The sequence below is a fragment of the Astyanax mexicanus genome, chromosome 1, assembly GCF_023375975.1.
Source record: "Astyanax mexicanus isolate ESR-SI-001 chromosome 1, AstMex3_surface, whole genome shotgun sequence".
Classification (NCBI taxonomy): Eukaryota; Metazoa; Chordata; class Actinopteri; order Characiformes; family Acestrorhamphidae; genus Astyanax; species Astyanax mexicanus.
This window is the reverse complement of record NC_064408.1, coordinates 2,226,686-2,249,238: the sequence shown is the minus strand read 5'-3', so window position 1 is coordinate 2,249,238 and position 22,553 is coordinate 2,226,686. Positions and strand designations below refer to the sequence as shown.

At 37.7% G+C, this 22,553-nt stretch overlaps 1 protein-coding gene across 6 annotated transcripts in view; it reads right to left on the bottom strand.

Moving 5' to 3' along the window:
* Positions 1–22,553, bottom strand: part of LOC103046947 (disks large homolog 4) — a 197,152-nt gene that overhangs the window by 33,567 nt on the left and 141,032 nt on the right. For all 6 annotated transcript variants that reach the window (XM_049465219.1, XM_049465216.1, XM_049465215.1 and 3 more), the window contains 3 exons: positions 2,694–2,747; positions 2,526–2,576; positions 140–264 (listed from right to left, as the gene is read on the bottom strand). In XM_049465219.1, coding sequence (XP_049321176.1) covers positions 140–264; positions 2,526–2,576; positions 2,694–2,747 — 230 coding nt within the window. The remainder of the gene's footprint in view (positions 1–139; positions 265–2,525; positions 2,577–2,693; positions 2,748–22,553) is intronic.

The following is a 22,553-nucleotide window of genomic DNA, read 5'->3' as shown; positions in this document are numbered from 1 at the left end:
AATCATCTATAACACTAAAAATTAACTCTATATAACATTAGAATACTAAACCCAAATACACATTAATAAAGAATAAAGTCAGTGATCAGTGAGAGTATATATCTGTAATTAACTCTATATAACAGTAGTATAAGAGTACCTCAGTCTGCCGTCCTGAGCTGCTGCTCCTCCGGGGATGATTTTGGTGATGAAGATACTCGGATCGTCTCCTACATGAGGATTATCTGTACCTCCTGCTATACTAAAACCCAGCCCAGAGTTACCCTACACACACACACACACACACACACACACACACACATGTTGTTTTGTATTATAATTATATATAAATAGTAAATACTGCTATATACTCTTTATATTACTATTTGTACAATAAAATGCTATACTATATTATACTATACTTCCCTACTACTTTCTATACTACTGTATACAACACTACGATACTACTGTATTTAACTGTAATTTAGTATAGTATGTGGATAAATACTCCTAAAATACTGTAAATAATACTACTATACTTCACTATACAGTATAAAACACTACTTCACCATATTATACTTTATTATATGAGAAAAAATATTTTTCTGTATATAACATGACTATACTTAAATAAATACTGCTATGTTGCTGTATAAAATACTACTATGCTAAAATTTACTGTACTATGAGAAAATACTACTCTACTACCTAAATAATACTACTATACTTTACTATACTATATTATGCCAGTAAATACGACTATGCTAGTGTGTATAACACTAATTCATTTCACTATACTGTAGGGGTAAATAATACTATACTACTGTATATAATACTACTATACTAAACTTTACTATATTATGTCAGTAAATACTACTATAGTACTGTATATAATACTACTATACTAAACTTTACTATATTATGCCAGTAAATACTACTATACTTTAGTAGTAAATAATGCTCTACTGCTGTATATAATACTACTATACTATACTTTACTATATTATGCCAGTAAATACTACTATAGTACTGTATATAATACTACTATACTAAACTTTACTATATTATGTCAGTAAATACTACTATAGTACTGTATATAATACTACTATACTATACTTTGCTATATTATGTTAGTAAATACTACTATAGTACTGTATATAATACTACTATACTATACTTTGCTATATTATGTTAGTAAATACTACTATAGTACTGTATATAATACTACTATACTATACTTTGCTATATTATGCCAGTAAATACTACTATACTTTAGTAGTAAATAATGCTCTACTGCTGTATATAATACTACTATACTATACTTTACTATATTATGCCAGTAAATACTACTATAGTACTGTATATAATACTACTATACTAAACTTTGCTATATTATGCCAGTAAATACTACTATAGTACTGTATATAATACTACTATACTATACTTTACTATATTATGTCAGTAAATACTACTATACTTTAGTAGTAAATAATGCTCTACTGCTGTATATAATACTACTATACTATACTTTGCTATATTATGTTAGTAAATACTACTATAGTACTGTATAATACTACTATACTATACTTTGCTATATTATGTTAGTAAATACTACTATAGTACTGTATATAATACTACTATACTATACTTTGCTATATTATGCCAGTAAATACTACTATAGTACTGTATAATACTACTATACTATACTTTGCTATATTATGCCAGTAAATACTACTATAGTACTGTATAATACTACTATACTATACTTTGCTATATTATGTCAGTAAATACTACTATACTTTAGTAGTAAATAATGCTCTACTGCTGTATATAATACTACTATACTATACTTTGCTATATTATGTTAGTAAATACTACTATAGTACTGTATATAATACTACTATACTATACTTTGCTATATTATGCCAGTAAATACTACTATAGTACTGTATAATACTACTATACTATACTTTGCTATATTATGCCAGTAAATACTACTATAGTACTGTATAATACTACTATACTATACTTTGCTATATTATGCCAGTAAATACTACTATAGTACTGTATAATACTACTATACTATACTTTGCTATATTATGTTAGTAAATACTACTATAGTACTGTATATAACACTATTATATTATAATATTTAATCCAATACTACAGTTTTTAATACTACAATGCTGTATTTTTACAATACTTAGTGACCAAATACTATTACACTATTCTGTATAATGCTACTATACTACTAGTATACTATATAAACGTAATGTACTATACTGTTTAATGTCAGTAAATACTACTACACTTCTGTATATAATAACACTATACTGTAGTATGTAATCAAATACTACTGTTACTGTTATAATTCTACTATTCTGTACGTTTACTATACTAAATGAGCTAAACTACTATGCTACTGTGTAAAATGCTACTCTATGATACTACACTATACTGCATTATACTATACTACACTACACTATATACTATGCTATACTATACTATACAATACTATATTATGAGAGTAAATACTGAGTACTCACTCTCTCCAGCGTGATCTCTTCATACTCAATCTCCCCCTCCGTTCCATTAACCTGCAACAAACACACACATGCATATATTTACACACACACACACACACACACACACACACATATGCAGGTGAAGTGTGTGTGTATTAGAGAGAGAGAGAGTGATAGAGTGATACTTACATAGGGTGAGCCGTCCAGAGTGTCTGTGTTTACTACTACTGGAGGAGAATTCGCCTACAGAGAGAGAGAGAGAAAGAGAGAGAGAGAGAGACATTAGAAATGTATAGATTATCTCTCTCTAAGAACCGAAGCGAAGTGTCTGTATTCCCCAAATATGAATTTATTGGTTCCATATTTAATACCTTTAATGTTAGTTCAGCTACTATTACTATACTAGGACAGTACAGTCACTGTTCAGAGGTGAGTATTATCGGACTGTAGTCTGCTGCTAACCCTGGCTAGCACTGCTGGAGCAGCATTAGCATTACCTGCTAACCATGCTAAGCTCTAGTTAGTTCTTTTGCCTTTCAGGGGCAAGTATATCGGACTGTAGTCTTCCTGTTTATCGCGTTAAAATAAGCTATGTGAGATGAAACGTTAGCTAATATCGCCCTAGCCTACAGGAACACTCAGGGTAACTTAGTATAGCGCTGTCGGACAGCATTAGCCACTAACCGTGATTAGTTGCTAATGCTAATGCTGCTGCACCCAGCCTTAGTGCAAATCTGGAAATCTAAGCTTACTGTAAATAAACAGAAGCAGTTTACTCACACAAATAAACAGTTCTTAAGAGAGAAATCTGTGTAGATTAACATCCAGCACTCGTTTAACTTTTAAAATAATGCGCCTTATAATCCGGTGCACCTTATAGTGCGAAAAATATATATAAAAATAAAAATATATTGTTTATTAATAGTTACTATATTGGAAAACTGAGTGTGTAGTGTTTAAAACTGAATTAAGAGAATTAAAATGTTTTTTGTTTAGCTCCTAATTCACTTTTTGAGCTGAAACTACTGCAACACAGCGGCAAAAACAAAGGATCTGAACTAAAACTGGATTAAAACTGGATTAAAACTGGATTAAAACAGACACTTTTAGCCACTTTTTTTTTGTATTATTCACTACTAGTGACTATATACTGATATATTATACTCCTTATATACTCCTATTGTTTTATACAGATTGTTCCAGACATACTGACATACCTGATGCACTTTTCAGTGAATGCAATCAAATCCTCACAGCAATGTGAATCCAGAATCTAGCATAGAGTTTTCTCTGTACAGTAGAGACAGTTACTCTAACAAAAGCAGAATAAACTCTTTTTATACCCTTGATTTCAGCAGGTATAGTGAATAAAGGTGAGGTGAGATGGTAATATTGGTCAGTAGTGAATAAAGAGCAGTAGTGCGAGAGGGAGTCAGTACTGGTGTTGGTGTTTAATGCCGAGGGGAAGCCAGGGTGCATTGTGGGTCAGTGATTCCTGCAGCTCTGCAGTGGGGAGATAACGAACCAATGAATGAGCTGATTACACTGCGGTGCGTGCGTGTGTGTGAGTGTGTGTGTGTTTGTGTGAGTGTGTGTGAGTGTGTGTGTGTGTGTGAGTGTGTGTGTGTGTGTGTGTGTGTGTGTGTGTGTGTGTGTGTGATGTACCTTGGTAGTTACAGAGTGTTTTCCACACGTCTAAATGTGTCAAAATGCTGCACGAATACTGAATCAAAACCTCTCCCTCTATTTCTATCCCTTTCACTCTCTCTTTTTCTCTGTATTTCTCTCTCTCGCTCTCTCTGTCCCCTCTATATCTCACTCTATTTCTATATCTTTCTCTCTTTCTGTTTCTCTCTCTTCCCCTCTCTCTCTCTATATCTCTCTCTGTTTTTCTCTGTATCTCTTTATTTCTCTGTTTCTTGTTATCTCTCTCTGTTTCTCTCTCGCGCTCTCTCTCTCTTTATCTCTGTATCTCTCTCTCTCTGTTTCTCTCTGCATCTCTTTATTTCTCTGTTTCTCGTTATCTCTCTGTTTCTCTCTCTTTCTCTCTCTCTCTTTCTCTCTGTATCTCTCTCTCTCTCTGTTTCTCTCTGTATCTCTCTCTCTTTCTCTCTATATCTCTGTTTTTCATTATGTCTGTTTTTTTTCGATTATCTCTCTCTCTTTCTCTCTGTATCACTTTAACCCTCTGTTTCACTTTATCTGTTTCTCTGTATCTCTCTCTGTTTCTATTTATTTCTCTCTGTTTCTCTTTATTTCTCTCTGTTTATCTTTATCTCTCTCTGTATCTCTTTATCTCTCTCTGTTTCTCTTTATCTCTCTCTGTTTCTCTTTGTCTCTCTCTGTTTCTCTCTGTATCTCTCTTATTCTCTCTGTATCTCTTCAACTCTCTGTTTCTCTTTATCTCTCTCTGTTTCTCTTTATTTCTCTCTCTTTCTCTCTGTATCTCTTTAACTCTCTGTTTCTCTTTATCTCTCTCTGTTTCTCTCTGTATCTCCTCTTTCTCTCTGTATCTCCTTATCTCTCTTTGTTTCTCTATGTATCTCTCTCTGTTTCTCTGTATCTCTCTTTGTTTCTCTTTATCTCTCTTTGTTTCTCTTTATCTCTCTCTTTCTCTCTGTCTCTTTCTCTGTTTCTCTCTGCATCTCTCTCTTTCTCTCTGTTTCTCATTATCTCTCTGTATCTCTTTATCTTATTGTTTCTCTCTGTTTCTCTCTGTATCTCTGTTTCTATCTGTATCTCTCTTTGTTTCTCATTGTCTCTCTCTGTTTCGCTCGGTATCTCTCTATCTCTCTCTGTATCTCTTTATCTCTCTCTGTTTCTCATTATCTCTCTTTGCATTTCTCTGCATCTCTCTCACTCAAGGTTTTCTGCTTCAGAATTTTATTAAAGTCTATAAAATCTCATTTACAAATGTCTACAGAAGACTTTTAATTTGAAATAATGAACACAAGAGGTGGAGACGTGAGGAAGAAAAGATAGAAGTACCTTTACAGTCCGAAAAACACGTGTTTATAAATAAGGGTTAATCTACAGTTACAGTAGATACAGAATCATGAGCTGGGCGTGGCCTAGTGTATCATACTCAATAATATCACTCAAAAATGTCTCTTTAATAGAAAAAAAATCACAATATTCTTAAAATAGTTTGTTTGCAGTTTACATGTACATAGATTTCTTTGTTGTTGCATTAATTTATTATATATTATGAATGCATGAAACACTTTTATTATTATATGCATTTTGCTGCAGTTAGTATATTATTAAAATTATTTTAAAAGCTGATTTTTTAAAATATAATTTTTCCAAACATACCCTGAATTATTGTGATATTATTTTAGGGCCATATCACCCACCTCTACTGCCAAGTCCAGCTTCTGTGTCTGTTAGCATCGTGGCTACAACTCTATTGAGCCTGGCTGTTAGCATTGCAGTTAACCTGCTGTAATCCTGCCTAGTCCCTGTTAGCATTTAGGCTCAAACCCTACATTATCCTGGCTGTTAGCACTGTGGCTAACCTAAACTGACAGCAAGTGTGATAATAGATATTCTTTATTTAGTTTAATTGAATAGAGTTAGTAAGGCGTAAAAATGAACTTAAACCTGCCGTTTATCAGCATTCACTATTGTGGCACTTTGAAATGCAATGCTACCATAGATATGCATTCTCTCTCTCTCTCTCTCCTATTTTCTCTCTCTATATCTTTTCGTTATATGCTATTCTATTATTGCCAGGCTAATTAGCATAAACATAAACAGGAGATAAAAGAGGGACATAAATAGAAACAGAACAAAGGGAATGGTGTTATTAATGAGATTAGAGTGTAACTGGATTAGAAAAGCACTCTAACACACACACACACATGCACACTCACACACAAACACACACACACACACTCAAACACACACACACACACTCAAACACACACACACACACTCAAACACACACACACACACTTTAGCATGATTGTGGTTATGAATACATTACCTGATGCCTGATACACTGTATTACCAGAGATGTGATTTTGGATTTTGGCTCTACGCTAACGCTAATAACGTAATAAACTAGCACTGGCCACTTTATTAGAAACACCTACCAACCTTGTGCTTTCTCTCACTGTGGCCACTTTATTAGAAACACTGGTGTAAAGACTGGTCACTGTCCTACAGTTTTATTGGGGATGGCTGGGTCTGACAGTGGGTATCAGAGGCGATGGTGATGATGGTGGTGATGATGGTGGTGATGATGATAGTGATGGTGATGATGGTGGTGGTGATGATGATGATGATAGTGATGGTGATGAAGGGTGTAATAGATGTGATGGGATGTGACAGCAGTAGAATGTGACCCAGTTCCTCAACGCCTTACACAACATCCTCACACATCACTGACTCAAACTCTCCATCCATCTCCAGACTCTCCAGCAAATCACAGCTCAGCTCATCTTCATCTGATGCTACACTGATAACATCTTTATTTTCGTTAGCGTAAACACAATGCACAGTGATTCTATGGTGATAGTAGTGATGGTGGTAGTGAGGTTGGTGGTGATAGTGCTGGGGCTAGTGTTTAAAGTACATATAGTCCTATGTGATTGCTGATATCTGATGTTGGTATGGTGGTGATGATAGTGATACTACTGGTGATACTGATAATAATAATAATAATAATAACTTTACATTTATAATGCGCTTTTCTAAAGACCCAAAGCGCTACATAAAATTAGTAAAATAAACAACAACAAAATAAACAAAAACACTTAACCACTCTTAAATGTTAAAGAAAAAAGATGAGTTTTAAGTAATTTTTTAAAACAGTCCAAGGTATAATTGTTTATGGACAATGAGTCCCGTTTTTTTATACTGACGCTCAAGTTGTCGCCCCTTCACTTTAAGCAAACGAAGTTCTGGAGAATACCAGGGACAGGGCTTTCTAAAAGAAATAACACGCTCTCTTAGGGGAGCAAACTTATCCAACAAGCTTGTTAATTCACTGTTATATGTACTGACACAGTTGAAAGGACTCAATTCAGCAACAGAACGAGAAAAGTGTTTCATATCAATAGCTTTAATATTTCTATAATTGAAAACTCTTTTACACGCTGAAGGGGGATGAGGCAAATGAACACTAAAAGTGATAAGTTTATGATCAGAAAAGCTCATATAAGTACCTTCCAAATCACCAATAATAATACCTGATGTACAGACCAAATCCAAAGTATGGCCCTTATTATGGGTGGCAAAGTTAACGTGTTGAGTAAGGTTAAAACAATCAATAATTTCAATAAAACGTGAAGCAATGTGACAGGAAGGACTGTCAACATGAATATTGACATCACCAATCAATAGGATTGCTGAACATATAGGACTTAAAAGAGTTAAAAACTCAGCCAGCTCTGAGAAAAAATCAGGATTATATTTTGGAGGGCGATAAAGAGCAACAACCAGAACCGAGGGAGCACTACCAATTTTAAAAACTAAACACTCAAAAGATGTTTCAGAAGGAGTAGGGACTTCGACTACTGGCAAACCAGCTCTGTAAATGACTGCAAGGCCACCTCCTTGGCCAGTAAGACGTGGTTTATTAAAATATGAAAAGCCAGATGGAGTGCTCAAGTTAAGGGCTAAATAATCATTAGAATAAAGCCATGTTTCCGAAACACAAATTATATCCAAGTGTCTATCAAGTATGACAGTGCTGGTGTTCAGAGTGAATACAGTACAGGGTGGTCTTCTGGTGATGCTGGTGATTTTGGTGATGCTGGTGGTGTTGTTGCTAATGGTGATATTATAAGTGATGTGTTCAGAGTGAATACGGTGCATGGTGATGATCTGGTGATGTTGGTGGTTGTGGTGTTGGTGATGTAGGTGCTGATGGTGATGGTGTTCAGAGTAAATGTAGTGCAGGGTGATGCTCTGGTGATGGTGGTGATGTAGGTGATGATAGCGATTCTCCAGGGTTTTTGGAGTGAATGTAGTGCAGGGTGATGCTTTGGTGATGGTCTAGGTGATAGTGATTCTACAAGGTGCTTGGAGTGAATGTAGTGTGGGGTGATTCTCTGGTGACGTAGGTGCTGATACTGATTCTATGAGGTATTTAGAGTTAATTTAGCACAGGGTGATTCTCTGGTGATGGTGGTGATGTAGGCGTTGATAGTGATTCTTTAGGGTTTTTGGAGTGAATGTAGTGCAGGGTGATTCTCTGGTGATGTTGGTGATGTGGGTGTTAATAGTGATAGGTGCTGATAGTAATGGTGTTCAGAGTGAATGTAGTGCATGGTGATGATCTGGTGATGTTGGTTGTGGTGTTGGTGATGTAGGTGCTGATGGTGATGGTGTGAAGAGTAAATATATAGTGCAGGGGGATTCCCTGGTGATGTCAGTGTTTGTGATGTAGGTGCTGATGGTGTTCAGAGTAAATGTAGTGCAGGGTGATGCTCTGGTGATGGTGTTGATGTGGGTGTTAATAGTGATAGGTGCTGATAGTAATGGTGTTTGGAGTAAATGTAGTGCAGGGTGATGCTCTGGTGATGTTGGTGATGGTGATATTGGTGTTGTTGGTGTTGACAGTGATTCTACAAGGTGTTTAGAGTGAATGTAGTGCAGGGTGATTCTCTGGTGATTTTGGTGATGTAGGTGCTGATAGGGCTGAAAGATTTTGGAAAATAATCTAATTGCAATTTTTTATCTATAAATTGCGATTGCGATTTAAAATGCGTTTTTTTTGTCTTCTCAAGTATTTTTCAACAACAGAAGCAATAAATCAATCTGTTTAATAATAAACAATGTCAGATTTATTTAAAGCACAGATAACAATAAAGCAAAAAAAATCTATGCTTTTCCTTTTCACCATTTGTTTTTTTTTATAGAAAAATAAATACATAAATCCTTTTCACCATTTTTTTTTAATTAGGAAAAACAATAGATTGTTAACTTAATTTAACTTACTGCTCTCCAGCTAGTAACATCATGAAAAATTAAAGTGCAAAAAACATAAAGAGAATCTGCTTTAACCAACTCGTTATTTTCTGTATTTGAAGGTGCAGCACTGGTCGTTGGCATTTTAGCCTTGCAAATACCACACGAGGCTTTGTGGTGTTTTTTTAAATGCTGAAAAAGGTTTGTAGTGTTACCTCGCGTCGTAGCAACAGTAGCAAGGCAGGTTTAGCACAGTACCTGACGTTGAGCAGCATCTTCTTTTTAAAAGCCTGATGTGTTCTGTCGAGCCTGAAGCCATTGTGCAACAAGGGCGTTTTCACACCTGTAGTTCGTTTCTAACGACACGTCCGCCCGGCGCAGTGAGGTCCTGAAGGAGCACTTTCGCACTCTTCTGGACACCGCTCGCAGACTGACCCGCGCCCGCCTCCTCATCTCTGGTCCGATGCCCACCTACCGCCGCGGGAGCCAGCCGTTCAGCCGCCTCTACGCTCTCCACTGCTGGCTGCGGGACTGCTGCTCTGCTAGTGGAGTTGGCTACGTGGACAACTGGGAGAGTTTTCGGGAACGTCCAGCCCTCTTCCACCGAGACGGGCTTCACCCCAGCCGCCTGGGATCCACCGTCCTCTCTGGTAACATTGAGGCGGTGCTACGCCGGGACTGACTGGCTCTAACCAGTCATACCGGCCAGGTTAGTGGTCTAAGTAATGGGCAGTTTAGTAATATACATTGTTCTAATGAGTTATCTTGCCACTTTCCTGTGCATAAGGCTGTGAGCTTTAATTATGTGCCTTTTTCAGATACAAGTGCATTTTTACCTTGTAGGATTGAGACTGTGTCTGTCCCCCGTGTCGCTCGAAACCGAAAAACTCAGAAAATCTGTTTTAATAATCTTATTAAAATTAAAACAACAGCATCCGTCTCTCAGAGTACCAGCAGCGTCCGTATGAAACTAGGGCTATTAAATATAAGATCGCTAGCACCAAAATCAGTTATTGTTAATGATATTATTACTGATAATCACCTTACTGCACTATGTCTGTGTGAAACCTGGATTAAACCTGATGAATATATCGCTTTAAATGAGTCTACCCCCCCAGGTTTTAGCTATTTCAGTTACCCACGCAGCTCTGGTCGCGGTGGTGGTGTTGCCACAATCTATGACTCAATGTTAGGTATATCTCAAAACTCACAATTGGATGCTAAGTCGTTTGAAGTTCTTAGTCTTAAAGTAGCAGGCCCGTCTCCTGCTTCCAAAACGCAGCATTCGTTTCTGCTTATAACACTGTATCGTCCTCCTGGACCATACTCAAATTTTATTAGTGAATTTTCTGACTTTCTAGCAGCAGTAATTCTTCTTTCTGATAAGATCATAATTGTTGGAGACTTTAATATCCACTTTGAAAAGGACCAGGATCCACTAAAAATTGCATTTAAATCAGTTTTAGATGCTCTAGGCTTTAAACAAAATGTAATTGGCCCCACTCACCGATGTAGTCATACATTAGACTTAGTTTTGACACTGGGTATTGAGGCTGAGAATATAGTTACTCTTTCTCAACATGACTCAATATCCGATCATTATCTAATTATGTTTGAAATAGTTTTTAATCAAAATATCCTCCTCCCGCCCCGCTATATCAGCAAGCGTAAAATAACAACCGCAATTGCTAATGAATTTGTAAATAAACTCCCCGACTTAACCATCTCCCTTCCGTCCTATGAACATGATCTCGAGCACAAAACAGAAAATCTACAAACTGTGCTCCGCTCTAACCTTGACCGCGTAGCGCCGACAAAAATAAAACAAATCAGGGATAAAAAGCTAGCACCGTGGTATAACGACCACACACGTACATTAAAACAAACCGCTCGTAACTTTGAACGTAAATGGCGACACACAAAACTAGAATTTTTCCAGCTAGCATGGCAGCATAGTCTCACAGACTACAAAAAAGCCCTAATTAAAACAAAATCCCAGTATATTTCATCGCTTATTGAGAAAAATAGAGACAATCCTAGATTCCTTTTCACTACTGTGGCTAAACTCACCGGCAGTCAAAAACAAACTAGCTCCGTTATCCCTGTCGACATTCATAGTAATGATTTCATGAAGTTCTTTGATGATAAAATTAATAGCATTAGACAAAAAATTCAGTATCACCCCCAAAATTTACTTATAGATATTAATGAATGCTGCTCCAGCTCTGAGACACACCTAGAGTGTTTCAGCCCGGTTACAGAAAAAGATTTACTTAGTGTAATTAACTCATCAAAATCAACATCATGTATATTAGATCCAGTACCCACACAATTATTGAAACAGGCACTGCCAAAGGTGGGAAAATCATTACTAGAAATAGTAAATTCATCCCTTAGCATGGGTACGTACCCAATTCTCTTAAATTGGCGGTCATTAAGCCCATTATCAAAAAGCCAAATCTGGACCCCCGCGAGCTTGCTAATTATAGACCAATTTCTAATCTTTCCTTTATAGCCAAAATCCTAGAAAAAATTGTGTTTAACCAGCTGCGCTTGTATCTACAAAGTAATAGTATTCATGAGGTTTTTCAATCTGGATTTAGACAAAACCATAGTACTGAAACAACTCTACTTAGAGTAACTAATGATTTACTTTCAGCTCTTGATAGGGGCAGTAATGCCATCCTTGTACTGCTAGATCTAAGTGCTGCCTTTGACACCATAGATCACGCTATTCTACTTGATAGGTTAGAAAATCTTATAGGAATTAAAGGATCAGCCCTCACCTGGTTCAGATCTTATCTGAGAGATCGATTCCAGTGTGTTTACTTAAATAACGAATGCTCTTATCAGTCTAGAGTAAAATATGGTGTCCCTCAAGGATCAATACTGGTTCCATTACTCTTTACTCTTTATATGCTACCACTGGGTAAAATTATCCGTAGGCATGGTATTAACTTTCACTGCTATGCTGATGACACGCAACTTTACATATCTGCTAAACCCAACGAGGAGCTCTGTACAAATCAAATAACAGACTGTATTAAAGACATTAAAAATTGGATGACACACAACTTTCTCTTACTTAATTCTGATAAAACTGAGGTCCTTCTATTAGGTCCTAATATTGATAAAAACATTAGACGGTCACTTAATTATACCTGGTAAAACTGTGAGAAACCTTGGGGTCATCTTTGACCCAATTCTTTCGTTTGATGCTCACATATGTAGCATAGTCAAAACTGCATTCTTCCACTTAAGAAATATAGCTAAAATCCGCAGTATACTCTCTCTGGAAGATGCTGAGAAGCTGGTACATGCATTCATAACCTCCAGGCTGGACTACTGCAACGCGTTGTTGGCTGGAAGTCCACATAAATTACTCCATAAACTCCAGCTAGTTCAGAATGCAGCCGCAAGAGTGCTTACCAGAGCTAGAAAGTTCCATCACATTACACCTATTCTTTCATCCCTACACTGGATACCTGTTAGATTTCGTATAGATTATAAAATACTTCTCCTGACGTATAAATCCCTTAATGGTCTGGCCCCGCATTATCTACAGGAACTCCTTACTCCTTACAATCCGCCGCGTTCACTCCGCTCCCAAGACGCTGGCCAGTTATTAGTCCCGCGTATTAGAAAAAACTATGCAGGAGGAAGAGCGTTCTTTTATAAAGCTCCCCAACTTTGGAATAGCCTCCCTATTAATATACGGGACTCAGACACACTCTCAATCTTTAAATCTAGACTCAAAACATTTCTATTTGCTCAAGCTTTTGAGTAATGTCTCATTACAATTTTCTTCCTCTTACAGCTTATCCAGCAAATATAAACCCTGTCCTAATCATCTGCTTTCTCTTTCTCTCCCCATGTCCTGAGCTGCTGCTACCAGTGCCCATCCCACTCCAGCAGAGTTTTATAAAACCATTCTAACCCCTTTCTCTTCCCTCCCCTCTCTGTTCTCTCTCTCTCTATCTTTCTCACATGTGCTGAGACGCCTGGCCGGCCGGTCTTCCTGGATGTGTCCGTCTGTGGTTCCAGCTTTCAGGAATCAGCCCTGTCCTTCTACTCATCAGAATTATTACACAGCCCTTCTAACTTCTGCTTTTTTTCTCTTCCTTTCCTTTCTGTTTTCTCTATCTATCTCTTTTACATGTATGGAGATGCTGTTCCTGATGTTCCAGCCTGGCTCTCCACTGCCCGCTGTGTTGTTCTCCGGCTCTGCAACCCTGCACTGATTACCATTAACACACTCAGTATCTGTTTCTGTATTAGCCATAGCTCTATAGTTTGTGCCCATCACATTCTTATATTCATAAATTAGTACCTGTTATATTAGCCATAGTTCACATTAATTCTCTGTACTGTTTTTGTTCTGTTATTTGTTTGTTGTTTGTTATTTGTTTGTACTGAGCGGGTCGACCCGAGTAGGATGGGTTCCTCGGACTGAGTCTTGGTTCCTTCCAAGGTTTCTTCCTCTTAAAGGGAGTTTTTCCTTGCCACTGTGTCACCATAAAATTGGCATCTCTGTGGTGCTGCTCATAAGAGGCGTGGACCTGTTTTTCCTGTAAAGCGGCTTTGTGACAACCTTTGTTGTAAAAAGCGCTATATAAATAAAATTGAATTGAATTGAATTGAATTAATGAGTTTGTTTACTTGGAGTGTTTTCTCGCTCTGTTCGGTCTGGTTTCCTATAGGCATAAATGTAAACGCACCAAAATGCGCATCAATAAACCACGCAAGCAGCCTGTGTCCTCTGATTGGTCAGAGCTGTCTGACACGGGAGTACATTAAATATAAATATACGAAAAAAGTAAATACAGGGAGAAGATTTTGTGTTCCAGCGCAAATATCTGTGCTTTAACACTGAAACGCTGCACTTTCAAACACAGTGATTTACACATAATAAACAGAGTCACGCGGCTGTGAGCGGTGAATGCAGCGCAGATTTATACATAATAAACAGAGCAGTGAATGCAGCACGTGCATGGACACAGTGTTGATGTTCACAGCAGTGGCAATTAGCGTTATCTGGCTAATATATCAGTTTAAACTGTGCTTGCTTTATCAGCAGTTTAGCTCATATAAATGGCTTATATTTAATAGGTGGATCCGATCGAGACCGGATCACGTTCTCACCACAAGAGAACCAGAGCTCCAGAGTTCGTTTGGTACCGGACCGAGACCACCTCCTCTAGCTGGTCTCGGTCCGGTTCTGATTACTGTTTTTACACCTGCTCAATCGAACCGCACTAAAGTTACAAACGGACCAGAGTTTGTTTTAACCGGACCAAATAGTGCTGGTGTGAAAACGCCCTAAAGTGCGCTGTGTTGGCTTCACTTCTCCACCTCCCTGCCTTCTGCTCGGGTATGCTCCGCTCGTCCTCGGCTTGGCTCGCTCCCAAGTCACGTGACCAGTCAAATCGCAGCCAGCGCGGTTAGAGAATCACGTTTTAAAATATCGCGAGATTATCGCAAATGCAATTAATCGTTCAGCCCTAGGTGCTGATAGTGATAGTGTTCAGAGTGAATGTAGTGCAGGGTGATGCTCTGGTGATTTTGGTGATGTAGGTGCTGATAGTAATGGTGTTCAGAGTAAATGTAGTGCAGGGTGATGCTCTGGTGATGGTGTTGATGTGGGTGTTAATAGTGATAGGTGCTGATAGTAATGGTGTTCAGAGTAAATGTAGTGCAGGGTGATGCTCTGGTGATGGTGTTGATGTGGGTGTTAATAGTGATAGGTGCTGATAGTAATGGTGTTTGGAGTAAATGTAGTGCAGGGTGATGCTCTGGTGATGTTGGTGATGGTGATATTGGTGTTGTTGGTGTTGACAGTGATTCTACAAGGTGTTTAGAGTGAATGTAGTGCGGGGTGATTCTCTGGTGATGTTGGTGATGTAGGTGCTGATAGTGATGGTGTTCAGAGTGAATGTAGTGCAGGGTGATTCTCTGGTGATGTTGGTGATGTAGGTGCTGATAGTGATGGTGTTCAGAGTGAATGTAGTGCAGGGTGATTCTCTGGTGATTTTGGTGATGTTGGTGATGTAGGTGATAACTGTGATTCTCTGGGGTGTTCAGGGTGTTTCTTTGTGAGCTGCTATTCTAGAAACAGACTGTGATAAAAGCTGCTTCCTTAGAATGTGGGTCAATATGCCTGCTGAATACACACACACACACACACAGACACACACACCACACACACTCACACACACACACACACACACACACACACACACACACACACACACACAGAGCACATCTGTCTGTGTGGAGCTTCAGTTTAATTCATTATTAATCTTCTGCTGAAGGCTAAACTTGTTCTCTACACGAATCTACAGCAGCTGTTTAATGAACAGAACCTGCTCCACCTTCCACATCCATCCTTCTCCATCCTCCATTTTTCTCAATCTCTCTTCACATTTCTACATCCTTCTCCATCTTTCTACATCCTTCTTACATCCTTCTCTATCCTTCTACATCCCTCACCATCCTTTTCAACCTTTCTGCATCCTTCTCCATCCTTTTCAATCTTTCTACATCCTGTTCCATCCTTTTTGCATCTTTCTCCATCCTTCTACATCCTTCTACATCCCTCACCATCCTTTTCAACCTTTCTACATCCTGAATCATCCTTCTACATCCTCCTTACATCCTTCTACATTCTACTCCATCCTTCTCCATTTTTCTCCATCTCTCTTCACATTTCTACATCCTCCTTACATCCTTCTACATTCTACTCCATCCTTCTCCATTTTTCTCCATCTCTCTTCACATTTCTACATCCTTCTTACATCCTTCTCTATCCTTCTACATCCCTCACCATTCTTCTACATCCTTCTACATCCTTTTCAACCTTTCTACATCCTTCTCCATCCTTCTACATTTTTCTCCATCTCTCTTCACATTTCTACATCCTTCTCCATCCTTTTCCATCTTTCTACATCCTGATCCATCCTTCTTGTATCTTTCTCCATCTTTCTCCATCCTTCTTACATCCTTCTTTATCCTTCTACATCCCTCACCACCCTTCTACATCCTTCTACTTCCTTCTCCATCCTTTTCCATCTTTTTACATCTTAATTTATCCTTCTCCATCCTTCTTACATTCTTCTACATTCATCCTTCTCCATTCATTCTTCTCCATCCTTCTACATTCATCCTTCTCCATCCTGCTTCATCCTTCTACATCCTTCTTACATCTTTCTCCATCCTGCTTCATCCTTCTCCATCCTTCTTACATCTTTCTCCATCCTTTTCCATTCTTCTCCATTCTTCTACATCCTTCTACATCATACATCACCAACATTACCAGAGAACCACTCTGCACTACATTCACTTTGATCATCACAATCTGCAATAACATCACCATCCCCAACATCACCATCCCCAACATCACTATCACCAACATCACTATCCCCAACATCACCATCCCCAACATCACCATCCCCAACATCACCATCCCCAACATCACCATAACCAACATCACTATCCCCAACATCACCATCCCCAACATCACCATCCCCAACATCACTATCACCAACATCACCATCCCCAACATCACTATCACCAACATCACTATCCCCAACATCACCATCCCCAACATCACCATCCCCAACATCACCATCCCCAACATCACCATCCCCAACATCACTATCCCCAACATCACCATCCCCAACATCACCATCCCCAACATCACTATCACCAACATCACCATCCCCAACATCACCATCCCCAACATCACCATCCCCAACATCACTATCACCAACATCACTATCACCAGCATCAGTACTCCAAAGCACCAGAATCTTCTTTACAACTAATGGGTTGTATTCTCCTGGGGAGGAGCCTGCTAAACACGAGTGAGTGAGTGATGAGGTATTTTATGATTTTTTACATTTTTATTTTTTTACTAAATCTAAGAATCATCTGAATCACCATCATTTTGTTATATACTCTCTAATTCTGCACTAAACACCTTCATCCTCTCAATCTGTGTTTATGACGACCTCAAAAGTTTCTCAAAAACACCAGAAACTACATTTCTAACATTTTCTCAAACATCTGCCCTCCTCCTCCTCTTCCTCCACCGGACTCAGACTCATTAAGACAGCTCGTTAGACCTCTAATTTATCCCCGTCAGACGGAGCGAGAGAAAGAGAGAGAGAGAGAGTATAAATAGATCTAAATGAACATAGACTGTGGAAGAAGAAGCTGGTGATGTAATAGAAGTCTGCTCTCTCCTGCAGAAAGAAAAAGACCTGAACATCACAACTATCACCATCATAACATTACTGTCACCATCATCATAACTATTGTTATAACTATCACCTTTAACATAACTATCAACATCACCATCATCATTACTATTATGGCTTCCATCACTATCACCTTTAACATCATCACCAGCATAACATTACTGTCACTGTCCTCATTACCTTTATTATAACTATCATCACTATCACCTTCATCATAACTATCAACATCACCATCATCATTACTATTATGGCTTCCATCACTATCACCTTTAACATCATCACCAGCATAACATTACTGTCACTGTCCTCATTACTATTATTAGAATTATCACCTTTAACATAACTGTCAACATCATTAATTCTATTAGTATAACTATCACCACTTTCATCTTCAACATCATCACCAACTGTTACCATCATAACATTACTGTCACCATCCTCATAACTATTATTATAACTCTCAACATTATCGCCTTCAACATAACTATCAACATCACCATCATCATTACTATTATGGCTTCCATCACTATCACCTTCAACATCATCACCAGCATAACATTGCGGTCACCATTAGTACTATTATTATAAATATCACCTTTAACATAACTATCAACATTACAACGACAAAATTACTGTCACCATCAGCATTACTATTATTATAACTATCAACACAACCTTGAATATCATCATCAGCTATCACCCTCATAACTACACTGTCACCATCATTATTACTATTAGAATAACTATCAGAACCTTTACCTTCAACATCATCAGTAACTATCACCAGTATAACATTACTGTCACCATCATCATTACAATTATTATAACTACCATCACTATCACCATAAATATTACCACTAACTATCACCAGTATAACATTACTGTCACCATCATCATTACAATTATTATAACTACCATCACTATCACCATAAATATTACCACTAACTATCACCAGTATAACATTACTGTCACCATCATCATTACAATTATTTTAACTATTATCACTATCACCTTCAAAATCATCACCAACTATCAACGGTATAACATTACTGTCACCATCATCATTACAATTATTATAACTACCATCACTATCACCATAAATATTACCACTAACTATCACCGGTATAACATTACTGTCACCATCATCATTACAATTATTTTAACTATTATCACTATCACCTTCAAAATCATCACCAACGATCAACGGTATAACAGAACTGTCACCATCATATCATCTTTTTATTATCAGTATCATCACTAACATCAGCACCATTGTCACTATTCTCATCACTGCCATTATTATCACCATCACTTGCACCACATCACCTTCAAAATCTGTTTGTTCTGTTTGTGGTGGGAACGTGATCTGGTCTCAATTTGGTCCAACTATCAAATTTACTCCACAGGTTTGAGCTCAACGGCTTTTCAGGTGCAGTTTAACCTGATTAACCTGACAGCGCTGACCAATCAGAGGAGACTTTGAGCTTGTGTTTAGATTTGTGCCTGTGTGAAACCAAACCAAACTGAGGAGGGGAAATACCTATACTTATACTTATCCTGCATTAAACATGTTTCACACACACACACACACACACACACACAGTTGAGTGAACTCTTTGAAGCCTAACCGTGTGTGTGTGTGTGTGTGAATTTGTGTGTTTAGAGAGAGAGAGAGAGAGAGAGTGTGTGTGTGTGTGAGTGTGTGTATGTGTGTTTAGAGTGTGTGTGTGTGTGTGTGTGTGTGTGTTTTCGGTCTGTTTGGCTTTGAGGAGGTTAAGAGCAGTTCAGAGCGGGGCGCTAAATTTAGCCTTTCACTGCACTCTAAACACACACACACACACAGTGTACACACACACACACTCTAAACACACACAAACACACACTCTCTCTCTCTAAACACGCAAATACACACACACACACAGACACTCACAGAGACACACACACACTGTAATAATGCTGACCAGCAGCCTTTAGACAGTGCTGCATATCATGGGACTAAATAGAGAGAGAGAGAGAGAGAGAGACAGTGAGAGAGAGAAATAGATAAGATGGAGCAATAGAAAAAAGAGAGGGAGCAATAGGAGGTAGAGCAATAGAAGAGAGAAAGAGCAATATAATCGAGCAATAGAAGAGATAGCAAAATGAAGTGAGAAAGAGAGATACACATATCAATAGGAGAGAGAAAGAGAAATAAAAGGAAGAGAGAAAGAGAATAGAGAAAGAAATAGAAGGAGAATAGAGAAAGAGAAGATAGAAAGCCACAGAAGAGAGAGCAATAATAGAGAAAGAGACAAAGAGGAAAGTGATATAGAAGAGAGAGAGAGCAATAGAAGAGAGAAAGTTGGAAATAGGAGAGAGAAAGAGAATAGAGAGAGAAACAGAAGAGAGTGCAATACAAGTGAGAAAGAGAAAGAAATAGAAGGAGAATAGAGAAAGAGAAGATAGAGAGAGCCATAGAAGAGAGAGCAATAATAGAGAAAGAGACAAAGAGGAAAGTGATATAGAAGAGAGAGAGCAATAGAAGAGAGAGAGAAAGAAATAAAAGAAAGAGAGAAAGAGAATAGAGAGAGAAATAGAAGAGAGTGCAATACAAAGGAGGAAGAGAAAGAAACAGAAGGAGAATAGAGAAATAGAAGAGAAAGAGAGCTGTAGGAGAGAGAGTATTAGAAGAGAAAAAGAGAAAAAGGAAAGCAATATAGAAGAGAAAGAGCAATAGAGGAGAGAAAGAGAGACAGAAAGCAATAGGAGGGAGAAAGAGAAATAGAAGGAGAATAGAGAAAGAGAAGAGAGAGTCAAAAATAGAAGAGAAAGAGACAAAAGGGAAAGAGATATAGAAGAGAGAGAGAGCAATAGGAGAGAGAAAGAGAATTAGAAGGAAGAGAGAAAGAAAATAGAGAGAGGAACAGAAGAGAGAGCATTAAAAGTGAGAAAGAGTAATAGAAGGGAGAATGAGAGAGAGAAAAAGAGAAGAGAAAAACAAAAGGGACAGCAATAAAAGAAAGAAAGAGAGAGCAATGGAAGAGAGAGATAGTGAGGGATATACTGAGCATGCTCAGAAGAGGGAAATTCATAGGCCCTTTCCTGCAAAACAAAATTCCCTTTTCACCAATTATCTCTCTCTCTCTCTCTCTCTCTCTCTAATCCACTCTATCCATCACTGTGTGGGCTGAGTGGGTGCTGCAGGTTCTGCGCTGTGGTTTCCGTGGTGGTTGTCGAGGTTCTCTGTAAGCATCCACTCACACTCCGGCTGCACTGCTAAACCCTGCAGAATATTCAGCCCCGGCACAGTGTGTGTGTACAGTGTGTGTGTGTGTGTGTGTGTGTGTGTGTAGATCAGTATTGATAGAAGTGATTAAACCGGTAGAGGAGTGTGTGCTGGGCTGTGGGTCGAGTCTACAGGGTGATATATTACTGTTATAATGATAAATGACTCTACACTATAATAATGCAGATATACAGTATATTTATAAATATATAAATATATATATATATATATATATATATATATATATATATATATATATATATATATATACAGTACAGTCAGTGAAAAACGGGTAGAAAAACACTGATATCAGAACAATAACCCCAGTGCACTGGTGTTAGCACGCTAATAAAACATAGCCGTACAACAAGAACTGTACTGAAGTAGTTTATAAATGTTTAATAAGCACTTAATAAACTTTTATTAACACATTAACAACATATTACATCATAATGATGATATAAGGTTAATGCCTTACTTAAATATGAATTTCATCTATTTTTGGTGCATTATCAAATTGAAGTTTTCCACAGTGACTTCAACAGAAGAAGCTAATTTTGTACAAAAGGAACCTAATTTACACCCTGCAAATAGTCTATTTTCAGGCCTTCTATTAAAGTAAAACAGAGTTATCAGATTTAAAATTTTTAAAGCATTGCATAGATACTTTTGCCTCTGAATTAAACACTTGCATTTTTTATAAATTTCATTTTCACCTTTTTTTTTTCAATGCAAACAAATTTTAGGCAAAAATTAAAGTAAAATAAATTCAGGTTACTCAAATTCGACATTAACAAATTCACAGCTCAAAATATGCATTACTAAATTTAGAGTAAACATCCGGAACACGAAGGAAGAGCAATCAATTCAGTCTTCGATCGAACCAACAACCAGCCAATCAAATTATGTCTGGAGATCATGTGACAGACAGCGTTTCACGGATCTCCCAGCCAATCACAGTACAGCAGAGCAGCTGAAAGTGAGTGACAGGGCCTTCTTTCAGCTGAAAACAGGGTATCTAATATTGAATTTCAGTCCTGGATTTGGTCTTTTGTTTGGGAACCTTTTAAATTAACGTAAATATGCAGCACATCTTTTTCTACACTGATGGGCGTGGTGTTCTGGAAATGAGGTGTGTTCAGGTACATTTCTGGAGTTTTATCTTGTTTATCTTGGTAACAGAAAACACAGGAGCTCCACTGACTGAATACAACCCAGACAGACGTCAACAGTCAGACGCTCATTAACACTTCTGGACGCTACACTACTCACTGAACTTAATTACAATACTACCTCCTGTCTATGGCTGGTTACTTTCACACTTTGTAGTTTTTGTATTTATATATTCATGTAAATATTTTATTTATCTTTTAGCATTTTTTTATTTAATCATATCTTATAAGGTATAATCAATATTTCAATATAAGTTTTATATTTCTTACTGTGCTTTCTTATTGAACCTCCCCTATGTCTGTTGTTTGTTTCTATCTATTGTGTGGCACCGCGTTTGTCACTGGTGGGTGTGTCAAACCTCAATTTGCACATATATTTGCATCAGCTTCTGACAAGAAAAAGGCACAAGAAAAATGTATTGCTTTATAATTTGTA